Genomic DNA, 13,027 nt, shown 5'->3' with positions numbered 1-13,027 from the left:
TAGGCGTTGGAGGCACACGATGCCATGTTCCTGTCCAACAGTTGGGGAGTTGGTGCCACCGGGGGAAGCCGCCGGGTCTTGGGTGAGACGGCGTCAAGAAGCGCAGGCAGATGATGCGTAGAATGCGTAGAGGGAGGGGGACGAGAATAATATTTGCGGGCAGTGTGCGTGCCTTTACGAGGCGGTGAAGGTCAGGTGGTGCACGCTCGCAGGCGTTCCGAGGAGCTTCTGTAGCGTCGTCGTGCCGTGTGATTCTGGCTGGATGTCATGCAGCCGCAGCCTTGAGGAGCAGTTCGGAGGGTGAAATGACGTCGCCGTGAGGTGGGGACGTTTTCGCGAGACCCTTGTCGCGCAGCTCGAGCCTCGCGCTTGCCCAAGACGCTCAGGCCGCGGGCACTGGGTCCGAGCCGCGTTGTTGCGTCTTGGTCTTGGAGGATGCATGTGTGGCAGCCAGGTCAGAGGCCGCCATTCGAACATTCAGACCTGCCCGGCCCATTGTTTGTCGCGCTGTCTTAGCCGCACGTACACCAGACCACACGCCATTTCCACCCACGCGCGCATCGCAATCGCAGAGCCGCCGCCCGACTGCCGCCTCCGCCTCCGCCTACGCCTACGCCTGGCGCAACGTTGCCTTACGTCCCAACCGCACACGCACGCAAGCCCGCCCTTGGTGCACCAGACACCAAGCAGCCACCTTTCCACTCCCGCGCGCACTTTGCAGACGGCGACTGCTGATGATCCCGCGACGGTAGACACACCATGGCTTCGGTGCTCGGATGGTGGGCCATCGGCCAGATACTCAGTACGCGACCACCACCTCAGAACAAGAGAACAAGAGAACAAGCACCAACGCAGTCACTAACACAACCCCCCAGAGCGCGATGCCGTCGACGCAGACCCCGACGGTCAGTTCCTGCATCTCTCATGCCCCTCCAGCCCTCTGCCGACCCGACTAATGCGCCGCAACAGAAGAGCCAGAGGCAGGCCAGAAGGAGATATTCACATCATGGGCGCTGTCCATCCTCATCGTCCTGCTCATAATAGCCCTGTTCACGAGCTATATTCTCCACACACGGAAAATACAAGCCGTCCACGAGACCGTCCTGTCCATTTTTGCTGGTACGTTAGTCTTGCTGGTGCATTATTTCTTCCCCGTGCTCGACCTGCCGTGCCCTAGCCCCAGTGTGCATGATACATGACATCTGGGGCCTTTGCTGGCATCGGAGAACTCGATCGCCCACTGGTAGTTAGTGGGGCTCTGCGCATGTGGCCTGCAATACTGCACTACTGCACTACTGCACTACTGCACTTCACTAACACCATTCAGGTATGGTCGTTGGCCTCGTGCTGCGACTGACGGCAGTGGCATCAGTGCGAGATGTCGTGAGCTTTGACTATCAGATGTTCTTCAATCTACTCCTACCACCAATCATCCTTTCTGCTGGCTATGAGTTACACCAAGTCCGTCTCCCTTTCCCAAAAATCTACCAACACCCACTTACCGTAACAGGGGAACTTCTTCCGGCATATCGGCGCCATTCTTACCTTTGCTTTCGCTGGAACATTCATCTCAGCCCTCGTCCTTGGCCTGATCTTGTTCCTCTGGACCAGAATCCCTCTCGATGGCTTCCAGATCAATTTTGTTGAAGCCATGTCGGTCGGCGCCACACTCTCCGCCACCGACCCCGTCACCATTCTTGCCATTTTCGACACGTACAAGGTCGAGCCAAAGCTCTACACCATCATCTTTGGAGAATCCATCCTCAACGATGCCGTGGCTATTGTCTTGTTCGAAACTGCCCAAAAGTACAAAGACGGCGCCGAGTCACTCGGCATACTGAGTCTTTTCGAGGCTTTCGGCATCTTCTTTGGCGTCTTCTTTGGAAGTTTGTTCATCGGTGTCATGGTTGGAATTGGCGCATCGCTGATGTTGAAGTTTACCTATGTGAGACGCTTCCCAAAGACGGAGAGCTGTCTGATCATCCTCATCGCATACTTGACCTATTTCTTCTCCAACGCCATCCACATGTCTGGTAAGCAGCACACTCTTCTTAACAACCCCTCGACTTACACCACTCTAGGAATCGTGTCTCTGCTTTTCTGTGGCATATGCCTCAAACACTATGCCTACCACAACATGTCTCGCCGCACCCAACTTTCCACCAAGTTCGTCTTCCAAGTCACGGCGCAATTGGCGGAGAATTTCATCTTCATCTACTTGGGTCTGTCGCTCTTCACCGATGACAAGCTCGAGTACAAGCCACTCTTCATCCTGATCACAGTAGCCGGAATTTGCGCCGCGCGATGGTGTGCCGTCTTTCCACTTTCCAAGCTCATCAACGCAATATCAAGATATCGCCAGCGTCGTCGTGGCGAAGAGGTAGTGGAAGAAATTCCTTATGCTCACCAAGCTATGATTTATTGGGCCGGACTGCGGGGTGCGGTAGGTGTCGCGCTCGCTGCAGGTCTTACTGGTAACAACGGCGACACCCTACGGGCGACCGTGTTAGTTGTAGTAGTGCTAACCGTTATCATCTTTGGTGGAACCACGGCGCGCATGCTAGAAATCCTAGGCATACGCACAGGCGTCGTCGAAGAAATCGATTCCGACGACGAATTTGACATTGAGGTTGTCAACGGCGGCATGTACGCCCGTAACAAGGGCCAGGCCATTGGTCACACACCGCGCCCCGGCCAGAACGGCTTCACATTGAACAACGTCAACGGTAACGAAGGAACGTACTCCAGCGGTGCGTTTGCCCATAACAGCCCTCCAACACGACCCAACGGCTTTGCAAGCCGCCGTAACTCAAGTCGCCAGCGCCGCATAGACGGCGCAGACCAAGGTCTTCTCAGTCCTGGCCACAGTGGCTCCGAAGAAGATGATAATGACCTCGACCTCCCGCCCAATGCCCGCCGCTCTCCCAACCGCAACCCATCGCCCCTGGGCCTCTCGGCTGATGCCGCCATGTATCCTACATCAGGCCATAGGGCGGATGAGTCCGGCGCGGCCGAAGGATCGAGTAGGATGGCAACGGCAACTGGTGCTGTCAAGCAACTGTTCAACGAATTAAGTCATGATCCTGCAAACGCCTTCAAGCAGATCGATGATGGCTTTCTGAAACCACATTTGTTGTTAGACCCAGGGAAAGGACCTGGACCAAATAATGTGTGAGAGGAAATGGGGAGAAGGGGCATATTCGGCGTTTGGAGTCTGGAACATTACACAACTGCAGATTTTCGTAATAGAAAGCGTGGAAATATGGTACAGCAATATGTCACCATTCATAGCGGCTCTGATCTAGTTGAATCGAAGCGTTTGCACCATGCTGTAACAGACAGTCTTGCTTGTGTACAGCTCGCTCATTGGCGTCCGCAGCAAGGATCACGGAGCACTAATAATCCTACATACCTATCTTCCAGGAATTTCTCAGGGATGCTGGTTGAATACTTTTTCGGCTTGTACCATGTCAATATCGACATATGGCGGCGTGTCGGCCTATGTCTCTGGCGGCTGAATCTTTGGTCGGTGTCAGAACAAGACACTTAATACGGCCGGTACGCGTGCGCCACCGAGTATGGCTACGAAGCCGAAAACCATTCACCATGTGTGTCTAACATTCGCGAACGATGGACGCGCAGATCATGTCGTCCTTTCAAGCTTAAAATTCTCCTCAGACGCGAGGCTTGCAACACATTAGTGTGAAGCTTGAGGGCCCCGATGGGGCAATGACGGCTGACTAGTGCCGATCACGAGGACCCGCATATTGGATTGCCATTTCGAACCTCATGCCCGTCCATCTTACCCGTCCACTCAAAGACGCTCCTTTAAACAACATCGCCTTGGCTTGTGATCCCTGTAACAGGGCTACGAGCCTCACGCCTCTTGCTGGGAACTCGTTGTCGAACGTAACGCGCTTAGCGATGAATAGGTGACAGTCATGAACTTGACGATCATCGGTTGTTCAGATTCCAATGCAGGATTGAAAGATGCATCAGCGATCCCGCGTCCTCTCAACCAGGTTTACACTATTCTTGAGCCCTTATGACGACAAGGACAATGGCGGAGAGCTAGTCGCAGCTTCCTGAAGGTTCGCAAGCGCTCAGAAACAGTGCCTCTATCCAAAAGTAATAGCAATCCCGCGGAGTCTTTGACTTGGTAGGTTGCCGCATACATTTTAGACGATTTGGAATATGCCATATTCACGGGTCTCCAGTCCCGGGGAACTAACACATCCCCTACCTTCGAGAAGCCTTCCGTGTCTGACAAGCTATCTGCATGGAGCTATGACCCCCCTCCATATTTCAAGGAATATACCCGGCGCGACCGGCTCAGTCTTGTATACCTGTCTTTGGAGGGCGCACATATCATATGCATCAGGATAAATGTCTGATTAAAGAGCCTCCAAGATCATCACTCATCAACACTCTTTGTCGTGTGCACGTGTGAGCTGTTGGGGGCTGCTCTGTTGTTGGACGCAACCCAGACCGATGCTGAAGCATCTATTCGGTACCAAAACACAAGCTGTGCTCTCTCCAATGACAGGTGGACTGGTTTCAATAAGTTAATCACCGGTCCGGCTTGCCCCTGTTTGCAATGGTTGTTGGTGGCAACTTGAGGCTTCATATTGATCGAAGAAGCTAACTAGAATAGTCCAGTAGCTGATCTTCGACGTTCAAATCGCTGCAGACACATTGTCGTATGCAGGACGAGGCATCCCTCGGACGTGGCACATTGGATTGAATCGCTGTGACCTTGAATCGGCATGTCATTTCTCAATCTCAACGCCACAAGGCTGTGGCAGATCTATGCCATAGACTAAGCAGATCCCGTACACTCGGGTGATACGTTGCAGCGAGGCACAATATGCCAGCGTGGGGATTGCGGGGCTTGGATTGACCATCCCCGCATGCACAGGATGATATGAAACATTGCGTTAATATCGCTGACAACACTACTTCGAAGACAGAGGTCTCAGAGGCTCTGCCTGGAAAGAGGTTCAAGGGAAGAGTATAAGGTACTCAGAGTAAAGCGTCTGGTCAAATACTATGCTTCATCTACTAGGAAACTATGTCTATGCACGACAACAACGCCAGATATCATCGATACGGGAAACACAGATCCCAAGGTCATTCGAACCTCTCCGAAGCGGCGCCGCCACGAGATTAATTCGCTCAGTATGTTATTCGCTACATGTCATATGACGAGTACCCTCGATAGTGGGAGTCCGTTCCATAGACTTTCGATCTTCATTTGAGCCTTGTCTTGCCAGCGCTAAGATGCATAGACCCACACAACCATCTACGACGCCCTTTACGCGGGCCTGTTTCCTTATGAGCTGCATTGCCGCGCACATGGCTCGATCTACTCGCCATCAAGCAGAGTGCTCTACTCTTGCAAATATAAGAGGCTCATCCGCTTCTTGAAGTATTGGACATCGACAATCTTCATCACTCCCTCACATTCATCTGTCGACAAAATGAAGAGTATTTTCGCCGCTGTCCTGGCATCAGCCGCTTCTAGCGTGCTCGCTGCTCCATCTCCCGTGGAGAATGGTCCCATCACCGCTCGCGCTGTCGGCGCTGCTGCCGCCGCTTGTGCGACTCCCGTCACTCTTTCCGGCAATCCTTTCGCTTCCCGTCAGATCTATGCCAACAAATTCTACTCCTCTGAGGTTTCAGCGGCTGCTGCTGCTATGACTGACTCGGCTCTCGCCGCTTCTGCCACCAAGGTCGCTCAAATCGGCACATTCATGTGGATGTAAGTGTAAAGTTGCCTTCCTAGCTCTGTGCGCTTATTAACGTGGCTTTTAGCGATACCCGAGCAAAGATCGACATTGTCGAAGACACCATCAAGGACGTTCCTTGTGACCAGATCGCTGCTTTGGTCATCTACGATCTTCCCGGTCGTGACTGCGCCGCTAAGGCTTCCAACGGAGAGCTTCCTGTGGGGAGCCTGGAGACTTACAAGACTGAGTACATTGACCGTAAGTGTTGACGTACATGTGAGTACTGAGGGAAACAAGCTAAACCGTCAAAGCCATCGTTGCAATCTTCAAGAAGTACCCCAACATCGCCATTGCTCTAGTCATCGAGCCCGATTCGCTGCCCAACTTGGTCACAAACGCCAACCTCCAGACCTGCAAGGACTCAGCCGAGGGCTACCGCAAGGGTGTTGCATACGCCCTCAAGTCGCTCAACCTGCCCAACATTGCCATGTACATTGATGCTGGTCATGGAGGATGGCTCGGCTGGAACGACAACTTGAGTACGTATCACCCACTTTTCCGCATAGCTTACTAACACGATTACAGAGCCAGGAGCCAAGGAGCTGGCCACTGTTTACAAGGACGCTGGCAGCCCCAAGCAAGTCCGCGGTGTCTCCACCAACGTTGCCGGCTGGAATGCCTACGACCTCAGCCCCGGCGAGTTCTCCAAGGCCACTGACGCACAGTACAACAAAGCGCAGAACGAGAAGCTCTTTGTCTCCATGTTCTCTCCGGAGCTCAAGTCCGCTGGCATGCCAGGCCAAGCCATCATAGACACTGCTCGCAATGGTGTCACTGGCCTCCGTAAGGAGTGGGGTGACTGGTGCAACGTCAAGGGCGCCGGCTTCGGTGTCCGTCCCACCGGCAACACTGGCAACACCCTCGTCGATGCTTTCGTTTGGGTCAAGCCTGGTGGCGAGTCTGATGGTACTTCAGACTCGAGCGCAACCCGCTACGACTCTTTCTGTGGAAAGGACGATGCATTCAAGCCATCACCCGAGGCTGGTCAGTGGCACCAGGCTTACTTTGAGGAGCTGGTCAAGAATGCTAAGCCAGCGCTTTAAATGGTGAGTGAGCTGTATGAGGAACCGGAGTATCTGGTCGTGTGTAGATTGGTGGAAGGCGGAAGGAGGAAGGAGGAAGGATGATGGATAGGAAAAGCCCGCGTGTCGCTTCGCTGTGTTGTCAATATGTATATAGCTCTCAAGAATGCATCAGACTCTCGTTATATCGGGCAAAATAAAGTCAACGCACACGGGGCAGTTCGAGTGATGGGGCGAACATCTACAAACGTCACGTGATGGTTGTGAACACAACTGTGGGCATTTTGATGACCATATTATTCGAATGCTCTTTCCTCTTGCATCCGATTGCCCGACCATCCTCACCCAGTCCCGACAACAATCTAAGAAGCCGCATCTCTCCGCTTGCACCTCCCTTGCAGGTTTCCTCAGATCTACGATACATAGCCCGACTCACCCAGCTTGCCTTCGACAGCACAGCCCACCTTGGATACGTACTGACGCCAACCTCGGCAGGTGCTTGGTGTAGTGTTCGTGACAACCTCAAAACGGGTTCAAATCGCAAGACAAACTGTGTAAAGTTTGCGAGTATCCTTTCGCTCGCGCATTCGAATCGCAATAGAGAAGAGACATCTCGGGGTTCTCTGGCGGGACCTTGCTATTCTCCCAGAACCGATCCTATTCTTTAATCAAGTTGGAATTGAGGGGTGTGGAAGCACAGGCTTTAGTCATCGTCCTCTCCAGTTCTCATGTGAGAGAGGTATATGGCTCGACTGACGAGTAGGCAGATAGGTTCATTTCAAAACAGAGGATCACCGCTTAGCCTTCTTGCCCTTGCCTTTGCCCTTTGCCCCACCACCTCCACCACCAGTAATGCTTCGCACGTCTTTCTTGCTCAAGCTCAAAGTTCCGCCTCTGAACTTGCCAACACTTGGCAAGCCCACGGCCTTGTCCCGCTTTCTAGTCTCATCCCTCTTGCCAGGTATTTTGTTCATAGTAGGGCGTTCCAATATGATGCCAGCCTCCTTGGCTTCAGCGCGTCGCTTCTCGTCGGTCAATCTCGCCTTTTGTATCATGTGCTTGCGCTGCGCCATGGGCATCTTCTTCTGCGAGAAGACAGACCTCTTTGCGCCTAGTGATTGTAGATGCAGGTCCGTTGACTTATGCCGCGCTATACCTGTTGCGCTTAGAGTGGGTGTAGAGGTTCCCGAGGACGAGGTGGAGAGCAGATGTGATTCGCGCAACAGCTTCTGAAGGTCGAGATCATTCCGGAGGTTGTTGGACTCGGCGAGATCGGCCTCGTCTGGGCTTTTCTTCACCGTGAGTGACTTTTTGGGCGCAGCAGTCGAGGTTGGTGGTTTGGACGACATAAAGGCCTTCATCTCGGCTTTTGACGTGTCGTCGCGGCCAAGCTGTGTATTTGTGTAGTCGATGATTTGGACATCATCGTCGCCTTCGCTTATGCCTGCCCATTCTGCATCTTCCTCTCCGTCGGCTTCCTCCTCTGCAATCTCCTTGGGAGTCTCTATCTTCGCTTCCTTGGTCTCCACAGCAAGAGGCTTGAACTTGGCTTCAAAGGCGCGCCGGAAAATGGCCTGGACATCTTCTTCACCTGATTCATTCGAGTCGGAGGAGGGTGAGGGTGAGGGTGATCGTGATGGTTGTTCGAGCTCTTTGCGGCTTATGCGCTTGCGTTTTCCGAGTGCGGGTGCCATTGCGAAAGCCAGGTGATGATGTTCATCTCATGCAAAAAGCCCGAACATGCAGTTCGTCGCGCTAATAATTTTTGCCAAGCTTTGCGGACCCCCGAAGCCCCCCGCACCGTCAACCTTCACACCACTTCACTCAGCTTCAAGTCTTTGTACCTAAAGGCAGCAGACGCACAATGACGCGCTTTAGACCTTGCATAGACCTGCATGCTGGCAGCGTCAAGCAAATTGTCGGCGGCACCCTTTCCACAACCGCGCCTGATGTGCTCAAGACCAACTGGACTTCTGAGCACCCCTCCGCATACTACGCCGCCCTGTACAAGCAAAATGGCCTGTCAGGCGCGCACGTGATCATGTTAGGCCCAGGAAACGATGATGCTGCAAAGGAAGCGCTTGGCGCGTGGAAGGCCGGTATGCAAGTAGGTGGTGGCATCACTGAAAGAAATGCGAGAGATTGGATAGACAGGGGTGCTGAGAAGGTGAGCGCAGATCAAAGCCTGCTTGCTTCAGCAAACAGAAGACTAATGAGACGCGCAGTAGGTCATCATCACATCGTATCTGTTTCCGGACTCCATCTTCTCCATGGACCGCCTGAAGGCCGTCCTACAGGCCCTGGACGACGACAAGACAAAGCTCGTCATCGACTTGAGCTGTCGAAAGAAAGACGACAAATGGTTTGTTGCGACTAATAAGTGGCAAACTATTACAGATTTTGAGCTTAACCAAGGTATGTCAGATCCTCAACTTCAACATCGACATCGACATATCTAATTCTGCCAGACTCGATTTCTCTCCTCGAGCCATACTGTTCGGAATTCCTTATCCATGCTGCAGATGTGGAAGGACTGCAGAGCGGCATCGATCACGAGCTCGTCTCAAAACTGGCTGAGTGGTGCAGCATCCCCGTCACCTACGCTGGTGGGGGCAGATCTATTGAGGACCTGGAATTAGTGAAGAGATTGAGTAACGGCAAAGTCGACTTGACCATTGGCAGTGCACTGGACATCTTTGGCGGTTCGGGCGTCAAGTTCGAAGACTGTGTCAAGTGGAACCAAGAGCAGTAGAAGCGACCGGGTGTTGTTGTCATCACGTCCCGGAATTGCGCAAATCACCTTCACCAAGTATCTAGGTAATCCACTCGCTGGCCACATGTCATTGTGCAGCTTGGTGTAGCCTTTAGGAGGTAAAACGTTGAAAGCTTTCGAGGCTTTCACTTGGACCTTCATGGGCACATTTGCACTCTCGACTCATGGCTGCCTCCGAAACACAGCTTTCCAACTAACGTTTGGCTAAACAAGCTGATCTAAGTACCACTCAGTTTTGTTTATCGCCTCTTTGACTCACCTAACTGGTATCAACTAACGACTTTACATCCTACTCAACAGTATTCGTCGAATAAACTTCCGCCACCAAATTCCTACCCTACATTGCCATAATGAGCCCTACCAGATCCAATATCCCTAGGGCCACTGCCCCTCGTCCGCACATGCGCTCAATGCCATTGGATCTGCTCTCCCTCCCCCCTGGGCTTCGCTGCCTGGTATATCAGTTCGTCGGCTTCGAGACTCATCGCTGTACTCTGGACACTCGCCGCACAGGCTGCCCCATCACCCTAGTGTCCAGCACCTTCTCAGTTGCACTATTATAGACCTGTCGGCTCATCATTTTGGAGGCAGCGCCACATATTTCGCGCAAGCTGGAGCAGTTAAAGAAGACCGATCGTTTCCATTTCGTCATCGAGCCCACGTCACTCTACCCTGTCACATACGATGATGAAAACATCGGAGAATACGTTTTCAAAGCACGAAATACTGGCGCCAGTATATACAAGCTACCTCGCAATGCATTTCCTGACTATCGCTTCGATATAGATGTAGCGGGTGACTTCGTCAGAAAGGTCGCTGTGGCCACTTCCAATTTGTACCCAGAGACTACAACACTGGCGATAAGGTTCTCTCAAGACGCGTCTAGAGCATCATTCCCCGTTGAATGTAAGGTTCCAGTTTTTGTTATCCTGAAGCCAGAACCAATGAAGGCGAGACTTGGGAAGCTAGTCCCTAGACTAGTCAAGGTATGTGATGTCGAGGCATTGGCAAATGAGGGACATGAGAATCAGCTCTTCATCTATGAATAATGATAGGAACAACATGTGTTCACGGGCATATGTCGTGGGAGGGCTGACATTGGGGACTAAGTGTTGCTATCGGAATGGTCTTGTGGTGCGCATGTGAAGACTGCATCATAAAGACTTACAAGATCTCTAACTACCAATAACGCATGCGCAAACGACCACTAGAGATATCTTTCCGTCTATTCTGTATGTATACTGAGGAAAATCAATCTTCAGTCTTCCGGCGCCTTCATCACAGGCCAGTGTAGTGTCGACCCTCGTTGAGTATGCAGTGGGAAAATGCCAAGAATACCCCACGCACTCAACGCTCCACCTAGTCAGCTTGATCTACGTGCGTGTGCAGCCCGGAAGTCATCAGCCGTTCCTCGGTGTGCTCAATTGACCTGACTTGCATGTTGGAAACAACCCATGCATTACACTGCAATGCTCAATCCTGCCACTGACCACTTCGAGAAAGACATGACGTATCGCACACCTATCACTTGCGACTGCCACGCTGACTGCAACTTGTTCACCGATGTGTTGCCACCGCTCAAGGCTGACCGATTGAACTCCTCTTTATGTGCGCGCCCACGGGTGCTTGTGAGTCGTCCCAATGAGAAACGTGTGAGCTTTTACCGAGTCCTATAATTAAAATGTCGTCCCCTTCATACGTAGATATTTTCAAAGACTCCATTTTAGGCAAATTACTTTCAAATCATATACACAGCGACGCCACGCATCCCTCATGATGTCTCTAGTCACATGTTTAATAGTCTTTGTGGCTATGGTTGCGTTTTTCTCTATCAGAAAGGCGCGGTTGTGGGCCAAGCTGCCTCCAGGACCACCTCGTCTACCTTTCATTGGCAATCTGCATCAAGCACCTACTAATGCTCTCTGGCTTACCTTTCAAAATTGGGTCAAGCAATATGGCCCCTTGGTAGGACTCGACTTTGGCGGTACTATTATAATCATCGTCGGCGACTACGAGACGGCTCGCGACCTGTTGGACAAGCGTGCCAGCATCTACAGCAGCCGTCCACGCATGGTCAGTCAAGAAGCTTAAATATCTTTCATTTACACTTACCCCCTTATGTAGGTCATGGCGCAAGAGCTTGTCTGCAAAGGTCACAACATTTTGTTTAGGCCGTCTGGAGCTGACCTATCGCGTCACCAACAGATGGAGGCTCCTGTTTTGAGCCCACGCGCATCAACTTCCTACACTCCACTGCAAGACATCGAGAGCCGCATTTTACTCAAGAATTTCCTAAACACCAATGACTATGAGATTCAGTTCGAACGATACGCTGCAAGTATCGTGTACACTCTAGCATATGGACTGCGCGTTGAAACAGGCAAAGAATGGCAGCTTCAGGTCAATCACCAAAATGTGGAACATCTTGTATTGGCAGGAGAAATGGGTAGATGGATAGTGGACTCTCTACCATTCCTCAAGTATCTACCTGGTTTCCTAGCTCCATGGAAGAAAACGGCAGAAAAATGGCATCGAGAGTGTACAGACATGGCAACAACAAATATGCAAGACGCTCTTAGCCGTGATGGATGGAACTGGAGCAAAGACTTTGCAAACTCCAAAGAAGCAAAACAAATGCCTAAAGTCGAATTGGCCTGGGATTTGAGCATGTTGTGCGACGCGGGCATTGAGACGACAAATATGATGCTTCAAATCTTTACGCTCGCATGTCTGGCGTATCCATACTGGATTCCGATCGCACAAAGGGAACTGGATTCCGTGGTGGACGACGGAAGACTGCCCAGTTTCGAAGATCTCGACAAATTGCCATATATTCACGCTGTTATGGAAGAAATCTTTCGATGGCGCCACATTCTTCCTACTGGCATCCCACATGCAACCACAAAGGATGATCACTACAAAGGCTTCCTCATACCTAAGAACTCAATCATAATCCCTCTCTTCATCTCTATGCGCAACGACTCCAGCCTGTACCAAGCACCTTCTGAGTTTAGGCCGGAGCGTTGGCTCAATGGGAAGGCGCAATCCGGAAATTTTGGGTATGGTCGCAGAATCTGCCCAGGCCGCTTCATCGCACGCAACTCCTTGGCGATTGCGGTTTCGAGACTACTGTGGGGATTCAATATCACAGGGAGACAGATGTTCGTTGATGAGGATTCGTTTACGAAAGGGTTTGTGTCAAGTCCTAAGCGGTTTGAGGCGTATTTCGAAGCCAGGAGTGAAAAGCATAGAACTCTGATCGAGATGGGATATCAGCAGGAGGATAAAGATGTCCCGAAGTTGCTCGATGAAATCAGGGCACGGCAGGTAGCATCGGGACTAACTCCACGCACTTAGATCATGCCCAATTCATAGGCGTAGTGCTGAAGACAGATAAGTCACTTCCGTTACCTGCGTGCGTACATTTCGAAAACCGTCTCTTG

At 51.9% G+C, this 13,027-nt stretch overlaps 6 protein-coding genes across 6 annotated transcripts; 5 read left to right on the top strand and 1 right to left on the bottom strand.

Annotated features, from left to right (window-relative positions):
• Positions 1 to 659: 659 nt before the first annotated feature.
• SNOG_16445 (hypothetical protein) lies at positions 660 to 3,175 on the top strand (the record flags this gene model as incomplete). Its single annotated transcript, XM_001806509.1, has 5 exons — positions 660 to 802; positions 876 to 905; positions 970 to 1,119; positions 1,328 to 1,461; positions 1,511 to 3,175. Exons 1-5 carry the CDS (start codon positions 760 to 762, stop codon positions 3,173 to 3,175), a joined length of 2,022 nt encoding a protein of 673 aa, XP_001806561.1. The 5' UTR covers positions 660 to 759.
• Positions 3,176 to 5,480: 2,305 nt separating this feature from the next.
• On the top strand, positions 5,481 to 6,832 carry SNOG_16444 (hypothetical protein; the record flags this gene model as incomplete). The annotated part of the gene is made up of 4 exons (XM_001806508.1): positions 5,481 to 5,732; positions 5,831 to 5,987; positions 6,041 to 6,268; positions 6,315 to 6,832. The coding sequence occupies 4 exons, from the start codon at positions 5,481 to 5,483 to the stop codon at positions 6,830 to 6,832; spliced, it is 1,155 nt and encodes a 384-aa protein (XP_001806560.1).
• A 770-nt stretch (positions 6,833 to 7,602) lies between these two features.
• On the bottom strand, positions 7,603 to 8,505 carry SNOG_16443 (hypothetical protein; the record flags this gene model as incomplete). Its single annotated transcript, XM_001806507.1, has 1 exon — positions 7,603 to 8,505. One exon carries the CDS (start codon positions 8,503 to 8,505, stop codon positions 7,603 to 7,605), a length of 903 nt encoding a protein of 300 aa, XP_001806559.1.
• Positions 8,506 to 8,675: 170 nt separating this feature from the next.
• SNOG_16442 (hypothetical protein) lies at positions 8,676 to 9,563 on the top strand (the record flags this gene model as incomplete). Its single annotated transcript, XM_001806506.1, has 3 exons — positions 8,676 to 8,978; positions 9,040 to 9,226; positions 9,280 to 9,563. The coding sequence occupies 3 exons, from the start codon at positions 8,676 to 8,678 to the stop codon at positions 9,561 to 9,563; spliced, it is 774 nt and encodes a 257-aa protein (XP_001806558.1).
• A 371-nt stretch (positions 9,564 to 9,934) lies between these two features.
• On the top strand, positions 9,935 to 10,693 carry SNOG_16441 (hypothetical protein; the record flags this gene model as incomplete). The annotated part of the gene is made up of 3 exons (XM_001806505.1): positions 9,935 to 10,039; positions 10,148 to 10,570; positions 10,640 to 10,693. 3 exons carry the CDS (start codon positions 9,935 to 9,937, stop codon positions 10,691 to 10,693), a joined length of 582 nt encoding a protein of 193 aa, XP_001806557.1.
• A 667-nt stretch (positions 10,694 to 11,360) lies between these two features.
• Positions 11,361 to 12,941, top strand: SNOG_16440 (hypothetical protein; the record flags this gene model as incomplete). Its single annotated transcript, XM_001806504.1, has 2 exons — positions 11,361 to 11,657; positions 11,709 to 12,941. 2 exons carry the CDS (start codon positions 11,361 to 11,363, stop codon positions 12,939 to 12,941), a joined length of 1,530 nt encoding a protein of 509 aa, XP_001806556.1.
• Between the last annotated feature and the right edge of the window lie 86 nt (positions 12,942 to 13,027).

The sequence above is a fragment of the Parastagonospora nodorum genome (assembly GCF_000146915.1).
Source record: "Parastagonospora nodorum SN15 chromosome Unknown scaffold_48, whole genome shotgun sequence".
Taxonomy (NCBI): Eukaryota; Fungi; Ascomycota; class Dothideomycetes; order Pleosporales; family Phaeosphaeriaceae; genus Parastagonospora; species Parastagonospora nodorum.
The sequence above is the reverse complement of the archived record's forward strand: the minus strand, read 5'-3'. Positions and strand labels throughout refer to the sequence as shown.